The sequence below is a fragment of the Fonticula alba genome (genome assembly GCF_000388065.1).
Source record: "Fonticula alba strain ATCC 38817 unplaced genomic scaffold supercont2.4, whole genome shotgun sequence".
NCBI classification, from domain to species: Eukaryota; order Rotosphaerida; family Fonticulaceae; genus Fonticula; species Fonticula alba.
This window is the reverse complement of record NW_009242974.1, coordinates 336379-347670: the sequence shown is the minus strand read 5'-3', so window position 1 is coordinate 347670 and position 11292 is coordinate 336379. Positions and strand designations below refer to the sequence as shown.

Here is an 11292-nt window from a genome sequence, read left to right as displayed (position 1 = left end):
CCGCCGGGAGATCGCCGCCCTCAGCGCCGCCATCTTCTTCCCCTCCCACACCCCCCTGCCCTCCACTTTCGGCCCCCCCCCCTCTACCCCCTCGTCGCTCTCCCTCTCGTCTCGTCACCCCTCACACCCTCCGTCGGACGCCCGCCTCCGACCTCGCCCTATCGCGCGCGCCCCCGGGGAAGCCACACACACGCACACACACGCACACCCCTGGCTAGCTCACCTCCAAGAGCACTCTGCCCAGGCCCTTGCCCCTCTCCTCCTCCTCTTCCTCCTCTTCCCCATCCGGCACTTGGCTGGCGTGCCCCTCGTTCCCTGCGCGGTACGCGACGGGGATTTTCGCCCCCCCCCCCCCTGTTTTACACTCCGATGTGCCTCCGTTCGCCGGGCCCGCGCTGCTACTGACCACACACCCCCCCTTCCCCCGGCTCCCCCCTCCGCCTTGTCGCCCCCCTCCCCCTTTCAACAGACCGCGACCACTTGTCGCGCCTCGGCCCGCTTCCCCTTCTTTTTTATTCGTGCGTAAGCCCTTCCTCTTTTGCCACCCTCGTCGCCCCCGCTCCCGCTCCGCACACACACACACACACATACACACATGCCGGCTCACCCACTGACGCCCTGCCCAGGCTCTCGCGCTCGGCTCTGCACACGTGTGCCGCTAGATATCGACAATGTCCTCGAGATCCGTACGTGTCCGAGGGCCACCCCCCTGCCGATGCCTCCTCCTGCATGTGTCCCTGCCTCCCCAATGTCACACCTCTGCGCGCGCGCGCGCGCGCGCACACACACACACACACACACTCACACTCACATCCCACATCTCAACGCGCATGCACATAGCGGATGAAAAAGGATGACGAGCTCTTCAGCTCCGCCTCGCAGGGCAACCTGTCTCTCCTGAATGAGCTGATCCCCGAGCGCCGGGTGGATGACTCGTCGAAGACCAAGGCCGGCGGTGCGGCCGGGCGAATGACCGGCGTCCTGTCCAAGGTCTTCCGCCGGGATGTCGACATCAACACCATCAACGATGACAGCATGACCATCTTGCATGTGGCCGCCACGTCCGGCTATGCGGAGTACCTCCGTCGAGCCATTGATCTTGGCGCGCGTGTGGACATCGTTGATCGCACTGGTGCGCCGGTTTCTCCGCCACTTCCCTCTCTCTCTCTCCTTCCCTCGCCTGGGCTCCCCCGCATGTGTGGCTGTGTCGTCCTCCTCTGATCGCCCTCTGACCCGATTCCGCCCCCCTCCCCCCCCCCCTCCCATCCTGGCCTCCCTCCTGCTTGACGGCTCCACAGGCAACACGGCTCTCCATTACGCCGCGTGGGGGAACCACCCGGAATGCGTGCGCGTTCTCCTGGAAGCCGGGGTCCCCGTGGACGGGCTGAACAATGACCAGTGCTCGCCGCTGCATCTGGCGGCCCAGTTCAACCGGTCGGCCGACTCGGCCCAGCTGCTGATGGCCGCCGGGGCCAGCCCCCTCTTGCAGAATCGCGCCGGGCAGACGCCGCTCGACCTGTCGGCCGAGTACGGCAAGGATGCCATCCTCCGGCTGCTGGCCACCAAGGAGGTCCTGGACAAGGTGTATGCCAACCCGTCGCAGCCGCCGCCCCGGTCGCCGTTGCATCTGGCCGCCAGTGGCGGGCATGCGGACTGCGTGGCGGTCCTCCTCGATGGCGGGGTCGATGTCAATGCCATGAGCCACATCGGGTCCACGGCCCTGCACTATGCCACCGAGCGCGGCAAGCACGCGGTCGTGGCCCTGCTGCTGTCTCGCGGGGCAGACATCCATGCCAAGAACCGCGGCCAGCTGACCCCCATCCAGATTCTGTGTGCCACAACCAACCGGCTGAAGGAGAACCGGTCGTTCATTCTGCTGTCCTCGGCCACGCGCGGTGTCGACCCGGAGGCGGCCCTGGCCGCTGCTGGTGTGTCCCTGGCGCCGACCGTTGTGCCGATTGTCCGCGACCCGGAGGCCGAGGCTGTTCCCGGGGCGGCCGTCGTTTCGCCGGTGGCCGCCTCTTCGGCGGGGGCCGCCGCCGCTGCTGCCACCGCCGCCGCGCCTGGCGGTCCTCTTGGCAGCGCCAGCAGCTCCGTCTCCCTGGCGTCCATGGGCAGCCTCGGCCAATCGGCCGATGGCGGCGGGCCGTCCACTCCCGGGCGCCCTGTCGGGAGTGCCGACCCGCCGGCGGCGGTCCTGTCACCTCTCGGCCCGGGGGCGGCCGGTGTTCTGTCCGACACGGCCTCCATTGCCTCGCAGTCGGATGCCAGTGGCACGGAGGGTGCCCTGGCCACGGGGCCGGGGCCGGCCATGTCGGCTGCCTCGCCGAGCCCTGCGGCCGCGGCCGCGGCCCCGGCTGCCACCAAGCAGCCCAAGGTCCTCGGCCGTGCGGTGGCCCGCATGAGCCACATTGGCTCCATCTATGACGCCCTGGCTCTCTCCTTCGAGGAGGGCGACGAATTCGAAGTCCACGACTTCCGGCCCAGTGGCCTTTGGGTTGGCCGGCTCCTGCGCACCGGCCAGGTGGGCGAGTTCAAGTGCAACCTGGTCGACGTGACCGAGGAGTATGAGGAGGGCGACGAGGAGGAAGATGAGGCGGAGCAGCAGGTCGCCGATGAGCCTGCTGCCGGTGCTCCTGCCGCCATTGCCCCGCTGACCGCCGCCCCGCCGAAGCCAACTCTCAGCATGGCTGGCCTGGTGCCGCCGCAGCCGCTGGCGGCCGGCGCGCCTGCTTCCTCCACTTCGGCCGCCAGTCGGCTGGTTGCGGCCACGGCTTCGGCTCCGATCCCGGCCCCGATCTCGGCCCCGGCGCCGGTGGCGGCGGCCGCGGCCGCCGCCGCCCCCTCTCGGGCCCCCTCGCGCCATAGCGACTCCTCCGGCAGCGATTACTCCAGCAGCAGCGAGTACGACTCGGACTACTCCGGCAGCGAGTCCGACTCGTCCGATTCAGATATCGACATGCCTGCCGACCCGTTCGGTGCACAGGGCGTGCGTGTGAACACGGTCGCCGCCACGACACTGCCCCCGCCGCCGGGGCCCCGCCCGGGTGCCGCTGCTGTCCCGTCCAACCTCCCGCCGGCGGTCGGCCCAGACGGCCGGCCCTGGGTGGACAAGTGGCTCTTTGACATCCACTGGGAGTGCTATGTGGGCGCCTTCCATGCGGCTGGGCTGACCTCTCCGGCGGATGTCCTGTCGTCCATTCGCTCGGCGGCCGATCTGGCGCGCCTGGTCCCGGGGATTACCCTGGCCCATCACCGGTCGAACCTGGCCGAGGAGGTGGAGTCCCTGCGCCGGCAGTACGGCGACGTGGCGGCCACCACCGTCCCGGCTGGGGATGCCCTTCCCTCGGCGGCCCTGCCCCGCAAGCCGCAGGTATCCATCTACGGCATGCCGGCGGGCTTCGGGTCGGCCAGCTTCTCGGCGGCCTCGGCTGCCGAGGCGGCCGCCGGCTCCAACTCGGCCCCCTGCAGCAGCGGCGGCACCAGCGGCACCATCACCAACAATGGGATCACTTTGCCGAAGCCCCCGGCGCCCCTTGGGCCGGCCAGCTCGTCGGTCCCCTCGTCGCCGATCGATCTCCCCCCGCCGATCGGCGGTGCCGTGCCGGACGACATGCAGGATCTGTTCAATGATCTGAATGATGTCATCCAGTCCTTCTAAAGGCCTCCACACATACACACACACACACACGCATGCAGTGACACGCGCGCGTCGTCCCCCGTGCATCTATATCCTGCACACATGGTGATACATGTTCCCCCCACATGTGTGTTCACATACGCATGGATGCGCGTGTGTCCCCCCCCCCCCTCCCTTGGGTGTGCATGCGAAAGATGGGTGGAGGAGTGCGCTCTCTCTCCGTGCCCGCCCGTCTCCACCGTTGAATGATGTTGCGCTTTGCTTTGCGCGCGCTTGTGCGCATGCGTGCGTCTGTCCATATGTGCTCGTGTGGCAGCATGGAGAGGGGGCAGGCGCAGGCCGTGTGGGCCGCGCGGGCCTCGCGGGTCGGCGTGCCGGTTGCCTCCCCCCCCCCCTCCTTTTGTTCTCCATTGTTTCTCCCCCTCCCTTTTCCCCTCAAAAATACAAGACACAATCTCATTCACAACGGCGCGCCCTCCGCGGATGGCCATGCCTCAGATCAAAAGGGCGGATATGTGTGCGCGCCGGCATCCCGGGTGCGCGCACTCCTGCTCCCCTTGGAAGGAGAAGTGAATTGCAGCCGGCACGGTCTTTCCTTTTTTTTTTTCCTTCCCATCAAGTGTGTGGATCCCCTGGCGTGGCGGTGGCCACCTTTCACAGAAACAGCGCTGTCTTTCCTTGCCTCTGTCCGTCTGCCCGTCCGCACGTCTGTCTGTCTGTCTGTCTGTCTGTCTGTCTGTCTGTCTGTCTGTCTGTCTGTCTGTCTGTCTGTCTGCCTGCCTGCCTGCCTGCTTGCCTATCTCCCGCTCTCTCCCCCTTCCTCTCCCGCCTCCTTCTCTTGTCCCTCGCCTGTGCCGTCTCCCACACACTCGCTCATGTCCCCCCTGTCTCCCCCATCAGAACCCGAGCCTTCCCGCGGAGAGACCCACACGCGGCTCCTTCCCACTCCCGCTGGGCTAACACAAGAAATGCGTGCATACACACACACACACACACACGCAATAAAACAACACGACAAAACATAAACATGGCTACAATATATTTACAACGGTGTCACCACCGGGAGGAGGAGGCAGCTGGCAGCAGGCCAGGGAATGCATCAGCATGCAGAGGCGCGGCGCGCGACAGCCAGAGCAGGAGAGAGGGAGAGAGAGAGATGGAAGAGCGGAGGCGGGGGGCTCTGGAGGCGAGGCACGCGCACTCTCGGTCTTTCTCAGACACACACACACACGCCGAGGGGGGAAAGCCGGGCGCGGGGGAGGGGAAGAGAGAGAGGGAGAGAAGGAAGGAGAGGGAATATAGAACAGCGCCGGGTGGGCACGCGAGCGGGAGAGGGGGAGAACGAGAGTGTGGCGACAACTGGCACACCCTGTCTCTTTCTCGGGGGGAAACACGCACACGCGCGGCAAAGACACGCAGCACACACGGTCACAAAGAGCACACGACGCACAAGCACACGGGAGAAAGGCGCATACACAGTCACACACACACACACACGCCAAGGGCGCGGAGGAGGGGGCGAGGGGATAGATGCGCGCGCGCTGCCGTGCACACACAGCGGGATGTGCGGAAGAGTGGCGCAGATGCGTGCTGGAGAGGGGGAAGAGGGGGATGTTGGAGGAAAGAGCCCGGCAAGGGAGGACACCGCGTGTGCCCTTTCGCTTAGAAGCCGTGAACCTTGATCAGGTCCTTGGGCACCAGGTTCTCCTTGGAGAGGATCTCGGAAATCTTGGTGCGGTGATCACCCTGAAGCTGGATGACCTTTCCCCACTCGGCATGGGTGACAACGGTGCCGTTGCAACAGAAGTCACGCTTGAAGATCTTAATCAGACGGGAGATCTTCTCCTCGTCAAGGTAGCTGCTAAGTCCCTGAACAGTGGTCAGAGTCTTGCGTCCATTGCGCTGCTGGAGTCGGATGTCTGTGGGTGGGTGGCGGAGGGGGGGAGAGAGAAAAAAAGAAAAAAGGGAAAGAAAGTTAAGGAGAACACGGTAGTTATGAGAGGGGGAGTGGGAGAGGGGGGAGGGGGGAGAGAGAGAGAGGGGGGGAAGGTGTGTGTGTGTGGGAGAGCATAGGGGCTCATGATTCAGAGTAACTATGACAAAAAACTTCAAGGCGAAACTGGCACCGTCGCGCTGGGCGCGCCGGGAACCAAGAGTGCCGGGCTCCAAAACGGAGTTGGGTTCAGGAAATGAATCAAAGCTATCATCACTAAGGAGAGCGGCCTACGCTTGCACACACACACACACACACGCTGCGAGCCCCCGTCATCTGGGGAGGGAAGGAAGAGGGGGCCGGGAAGGTGATGCGAAGATGTAGGCGGAAGGGAGGGGGGCTGTGGCTGTGCAGCACGGCGCGGCGGGCGAGAGGAGAGGGAAGGCAAGGGGTCGAGAGAAGGCTGTGTGCATGTCGAAGGACGGGACACATCGCGGCTGCCACACTGGAGCGGGAAGACCACCCCCTGAGGCGACTCCGTCGGATCCACCCCCGTCCGCTGGCAGGCCCCCCTGCAAAGTAGGCAGGGACGCGCAGGCAAGCGGCAGAAGTGGCACCGAGGAACGGCGAGGGGGGGGGAGACGGCACACAGCGGGAGGCGGGACGTGTACAGGCCCCGAAAGACACGCATGCGCACGCGACACTGCCGGCAACTCACGCGCGCAGACACACGCACACACACAGACCCACGGCCGGACCGACACACTTGCACGCGCATCGTCACCCGACAAAGGGGGAGGGAGGGGGGAGGGGGATGCTGCCATCACGCGCGAACAGCGGTGGAGGGCTGCACAATAAGGATACGGACAATGTTACCAAGAGCATCACTGTTGCCAGAAGTGGTCTCGGCAAAGGGGTCGTAGAACTTCTTGAAGTTTTCAATATCAGACATGCGAGACGGATCGGAGAGGGCGACGGGTCGCGAGAAGAGGAGGGGAGGAAATGTAACTGCGGGGGGCGGGGAGCGGGGGGCGGGGCGTCAGACGGTGCGCAGAGATGTCATGGGCGGCGGGCGGGCGGGGGGGCGGCAGAGGAGGCAGAGAGGAGGGAGCAAGAGAGAGATGGTGCGAGGGGAGGGGGGGAGGGGGGGACGAACCAGCGAGTCCCAAAGGCGATGATTTGGGTGCTAGTCTGCTCTCGTCTGCGGTGGACAGCTGCCAGCGTGGTGTCCCTTTTACGCTTGCACACACACACACACACACACGCGCGCCCGGACGTACCCCGGTGCCGTGGGGCGGGGCGAGGGCGCGGGGGAAGGTGCCAGAGCGGGATGCAGGGCGAGAGGGGGGGGCCGGGGCCACGGCGCACACGCTGCCGGGCGCCGTATTGCCAGGGGATGATAGCACGGCCGGCACCGGCCGGGTTTCGGCGCAGGAAGCGATAGGGCGTCCGACCCTAATCCCCGACACCCGGCCGGGTGCCTGTGCGAATGCCGCGTTCGCGCGCGCGTGAGCCCTGTCGCTGCCGCCCCCGCCCCCCCGCCCCCCGGACACACGCAGTCTGTCGGGGGGCGAGGCCCTTCCCCTGGCGCGCCCCCGGCCGGGGGCGCGCGCCCGCGCGCACCTGACGCGGGGAGGCACCACCCCTCGGCACTGTACGCCCCGGCCACCCGGGGCTGCCCCCGCCTACTCTAGGCGGGTGGGCGGGCGGGGCAGGAGGCCAGCGCTCCCAGCAGCAAAAAAAAAAAAGCGCGCCGGGCCGGGACCCGCGCAGACAACGGCGCCGACGTGCTCCGGCGCCAGCGCCCCGCCGGTCGCGGAAAAAAGCCCTGGCAGGAGGATCAGGAATATAATGGACCTTGAGCCGGGCCGACACGACGAATGCAGCCCCACAAACTGGGAAGCCGCGCGCTGCGCGCGGCCGCCCCGGCGCGCGGGGGGCAGACACCGAGAAGCTTGTCGCCGGGCCCGACGACACAACACCTCCAGGGTCGGGGCGTTGTGCGGCGCCGCCCGCGATGGCCCCCCCCCCCCCCCCGCCCGCCCGCAGGCGCCCTCTCCACGCGTCGCCCACCCGCCGGCCCCTCTCTCCCTCCCCCGAGGCGAGGAGAGGAGCAATCAAGCGGCGGGGTGGACCGTGGCCGGACAAAAGCACGCAGGGCCCCCCGCCGCATCAGTGAGCCGCATTTCACTCCGTGGTCCCCAGGCCCCCCCCCCCCAAGGCCGCGCGACGCCAAGGCACGACGCGGCCGCCGGCGCCCCCACCACCAGGGTAAGGGGCTCGGAGCTTCCCAGAAGATACGCCCCTGGAGCGGACCTCGCTCTCTCGGGGGCCGCCGCCCCGCGCCCGGTCTCCGCGGTCCCCGGGAGATCGCCGAAAGGAAGGCCCGAGAGCCGGCCCGGCACAGGCACACACGACAGATATACCCTGCCTCTCCGGCGACCAGGCACAGGGCGGTTTAGAATGGGGCCCCCCCCCCCCTGCGGCGGGCGGGAGACAAGGGCAGCGCGCGCCCGGGCCGTCCGCCCGAACGCCGCAGGGGGAACCCTTGTCACCGCCCGGCAGGCGTGCTCGAGCCTGTCCTTAGATAAGCCGTCAGAGGGGAGACGGGGCCACACGGACCGCGGTCGGGGTTGAGACGGGGGGAGATGATGCCACAAAACACTCCTTCCGCCACTATTATATTGGCCAAATATCCCCCTCCGGCGCTGGCCGGGCCGCGGTCTTTCGAGCCTCCGGCCCGGCGTTTCCCCTTCGGGAGCCCACCCTTCCAGAAGATGCAGGCCAATCCGCCGAGACCCAATGTTAAACCCTCCTCGGCATGCGCCGCCGCGGCGGTCCACCGGCCCGAGCGACATCCCCCCCCCCCCCCGGCCGGGCGCCTGGCCGAACAGCCCGGCCGCCCCCCGGCGGCCGCCCCCGGGGGCGCCCGCAATTAACAGCCCGGCCGGCGTCGCCTCACTCGGGGCATGCAGAAACCAGGCTGGCCGCCCTCTCGCGCCCGCCTCTCGCGCCTCCCGCGTCATCAACGCTGGTCAAACCCGACACCGGCACAGTGCACTGTCCCCCCGCCTCTCCGCCCGCCTTTGGCCACTGGCCGGGGGGGGGGGGGGGGCCAAGGGGGGCCCAGCCGGCGGGCGCTCCGCCGTGCGCGGGCCCCTGCATGAGCGCGCCGACCTTTCCTCCCTCTGGGTTATACTGTAGGGAGGCGTGTCCCCCGGCCGCCGGCCCCCGGCCGCCGGCCCTCGGCGGATCCTCCTCGCGCGCGCGGACGTCCCGGCCTTGCTCGCCCTGCGCTGTCCCCCATGGGTTTTTGGCCAGACATAGCACAAAAGGATGTGCCACATCTCCGCGGGCGCATGCCACTCGAAAGAACACGTTCTCACATCACGCGGACGCCCGGGAAATCACACCGACACAACATGGTCTGTGCCATCTGGACACCGTAACATGCCCCACCCCCGGTAACTGGGCGCCCGTGTGCGTGCGCGTGTGCATGCGCGTCCCCGCCGCGGGGCACCACCTTCCTCCCGGAGTCTCTCTCTCTCTCCCTGTCGCTCGCTCCTTGGGGCGTGTTTGGGGCCAGAGGAAGGCGCTGTCATCCATCCCCAGTGACACACACCCAGAGTCAAGAAGACCGAGATCAATGCCTTCGGTCGGATGGCCGACCCTAGCCAGCCCCTTCCCCTCCTCCCCTCCCCCGCCCCTCTTTTCCATCCTTCTTTGCCCGTTTTGTCGCGCACCCCCCAGCAGTAATCATGGCCACCGCACGCCAGCGCCGCCGGACCAAGAACCCCAACCGCAAGGTGACTCGTCGGGTGTCGGATCGCCAGAAGAATGTGCGCCTCTCCCCTCCCCTCCCCTGCCCCGCCCTCCCGTCCAGTTGGCCGCCCCCGCACAGCAGGCCGTTCAAACGCCCTCAGCAACACACCACCCCCCCCCACCACCCACACGCGTTACTTACACCCCCTGCCACTGTAGATCCACATCGAGAACCCCGCCCTCCGTGAGGCCTGGGACAAGCGCCTGACTCTGAAGCAGAACTTCGAGCGCCTCGGCCTGGCTCTGGACCCGAATGCCGCCGCCCCCCTCGCGCAGAAGCCCTTCATGGACTACCTTCGCCCGCTCGACTCCCTCGGCCTGGCCAAGCCTGTTGAGGACCCGAGCGTCCTCGAGCGTACGCACCGCTGCCTTGCATATCGCCTCCCCACCCCCTCTCTCTTTCTCTCTTTTGCCATGCACACGTGCACATGCCCGCCTGCATCGACGCCCATACGCGCCCGCATCGATACACATGCACATGCATATGCACATGCACATGCACATGCACATGCACACGCACATGCGCATGCACATGCACATGCACATGCACATACTCACCCGCACCCGCACCCGCACCCGCACCCGCACCCGCACCCGCACCCGCACCCGCACCCGCACCCGCACCCGCACCCGCACCCGCACCCGCACCCACACCCGCCCTCCCCATACGCCTGGCTACATTGCAGAGTTTGAGGAGCGCGCCTCCAAGCCCGACACCGTTCACATCCAGCGCCTGACTGAGAACGAGGCCAACCGCATGCTGAAGTTCCGCCAGAAGTACGGGTCCGGCATCGTCGGCGACTCGTCCAAGGACGACTACGTCAAGATGGCCCGCGATCTGAAGCTCAACGTCTACCAGCTGACTGCCAACCAGATCAAGAAGAAGCTCGCCGCCCTGGATGCCGGCCTTGCCCCGATCCCGGCCGTCTACAAGATGGAGTACGCCAAGAAGGCCGCGGCCAAGGCCGCTTCCGAGGCCGCTGCTGCCGCCGCTGCCGAGGCTGTTGCTGCTGCCAAGAAGGCGGCCAAGGCCGCCAGCAACTAAGGTGTAGAAGCAGGAGAAAACCAGGCCCCCCCCCTCCCCCGGGGGCGGAGCGCGGGATCGGAGGGCGGGCCGAATGGGGCTGTTTTTGGTGTTCCCCCCCCCTCTCTTCCCGGCAGCGATGTCCGCCACTCTTCCCTCCGCCTCTCCCGCCCCCTGCGGCCTACGCCTCCCAAAGTCACACCCCTGTCCTTGCCCAGAAACTGCCAACGAACGGCGCTTGTATTATACACACATGACCAAATCATCTCACACGCACATGCCAGCACACAAGCTCCCCGGGGGTCGTCCTCCCCGTCCTTGTTTTTTTCCTCCCCACGCGTAGGAGACGGGCCTTCCTTTTTTTTCTCTTTTCCACCCCAGCGCTCCTGCCCCCCCCCCTCCCCCCGCCCCTGGAGCCTGGATGTTGGGACAGGGTGCAGGCGGTGCCGTTTCTCCCGCGGCCGCCGGGGCTGTGTGTCCAGGTCCCTCCCCGGTGATCGGGGGGGGGGGGGGGGGGAGAGTCTTCGGATCGTTTTTTCGTGGGGCACTCCAAGTTCCCGGGCCGGACACATTGCCCGCCGCCATCACCCCTCCTCCCCTGCCCGATCTCGTCCTTTGATTGCCGTTATTTCGCCCCACCCTCGCCCTTCCCCGTTCCGCCCGCCAGCCCCCTCCTCCCCGGCATCCACTCCTCCGCTCCCGCCGTCGTCCTCGCTATCGCCCGGATGCTGTCCCCGACCGCGGCGGCCGAGCCGCCGGCCCAGGCGCTCGGGCCAGACCCCTTGGCCGCGGCGCAGAGCGCCCACCCGATTGGCGAGCAGCGTCTTCTCCAGTCATCAGATGGCCGTCTCCGTGTGTCTCTCTCCCCCCCCC

At 67.5% G+C, this 11292-nt stretch overlaps 3 protein-coding genes across 3 annotated transcripts; 2 read left to right on the top strand and 1 right to left on the bottom strand.

Moving 5' to 3' along the window:
• The first annotated feature begins 185 nt into the window (after positions 1–185).
• Positions 186–4099, top strand: H696_02622 (hypothetical protein). The gene is made up of 5 exons (XM_009496533.1): positions 186–322; positions 470–518; positions 627–686; positions 841–1132; positions 1299–4099. Exons 3-5 carry the CDS (start codon positions 672–674, stop codon positions 3659–3661), a joined length of 2670 nt encoding a protein of 889 aa, XP_009494808.1. The 5' UTR covers positions 186–322; positions 470–518; positions 627–671; the 3' UTR covers positions 3662–4099.
• A 567-nt stretch (positions 4100–4666) lies between these two features.
• Positions 4667–6757, bottom strand: H696_02621 (hypothetical protein). The gene is made up of 3 exons (XM_009496532.1): positions 6730–6757; positions 6438–6581; positions 4667–5559 (listed from the first exon to the last, which is right to left on the bottom strand). The coding sequence occupies exons 2-3, from the start codon at positions 6523–6525 to the stop codon at positions 5303–5305; spliced, it is 345 nt and encodes a 114-aa protein (XP_009494807.1). The 5' UTR covers positions 6526–6581; positions 6730–6757; the 3' UTR covers positions 4667–5302.
• A 2497-nt stretch (positions 6758–9254) lies between these two features.
• On the top strand, positions 9255–10684 carry H696_02620 (hypothetical protein). Its single transcript, XM_009496531.1, has 3 exons — positions 9255–9412; positions 9555–9750; positions 10082–10684. Exons 1-3 carry the CDS (start codon positions 9332–9334, stop codon positions 10438–10440), a joined length of 636 nt encoding a protein of 211 aa, XP_009494806.1. The 5' UTR covers positions 9255–9331; the 3' UTR covers positions 10441–10684.
• Positions 10685–11292: the final 608 nt, after the last annotated feature.

Bases quoted from the DNA above. Each gene is read 5' to 3' on its own strand.
- H696_02622 (XM_009496533.1), top strand. The intron at 1,133-1,298 runs GTGCGCCGGTTT...ACGGCTCCACAG, and splicing joins GGACATCGTTGATCGCACTG to GCAACACGGCTCTCCATTAC.
- H696_02621 (XM_009496532.1), bottom strand. From the start codon at position 6,525: ATGTCTGATATTGAAAACTTCAAGAAGTTCTACGACCCCTTTGCCGAG. The intron at 5,560-6,437 runs GTATCCTTATTG...ACCCACCCACAG, and splicing joins TGCTCTTGGTAACATTGTCC to ACATCCGACTCCAGCAGCGC.
- H696_02620 (XM_009496531.1), top strand. From the start codon at position 9,332: ATGGCCACCGCACGCCAGCGCCGCCGGACCAAGAACCCCAACCGCAAG. The intron at 9,413-9,554 runs GTGCGCCTCTCC...CTGCCACTGTAG, and splicing joins TGTCGGATCGCCAGAAGAAT to ATCCACATCGAGAACCCCGC. The intron at 9,751-10,081 runs GTACGCACCGCT...GCTACATTGCAG, and splicing joins GGACCCGAGCGTCCTCGAGC to AGTTTGAGGAGCGCGCCTCC.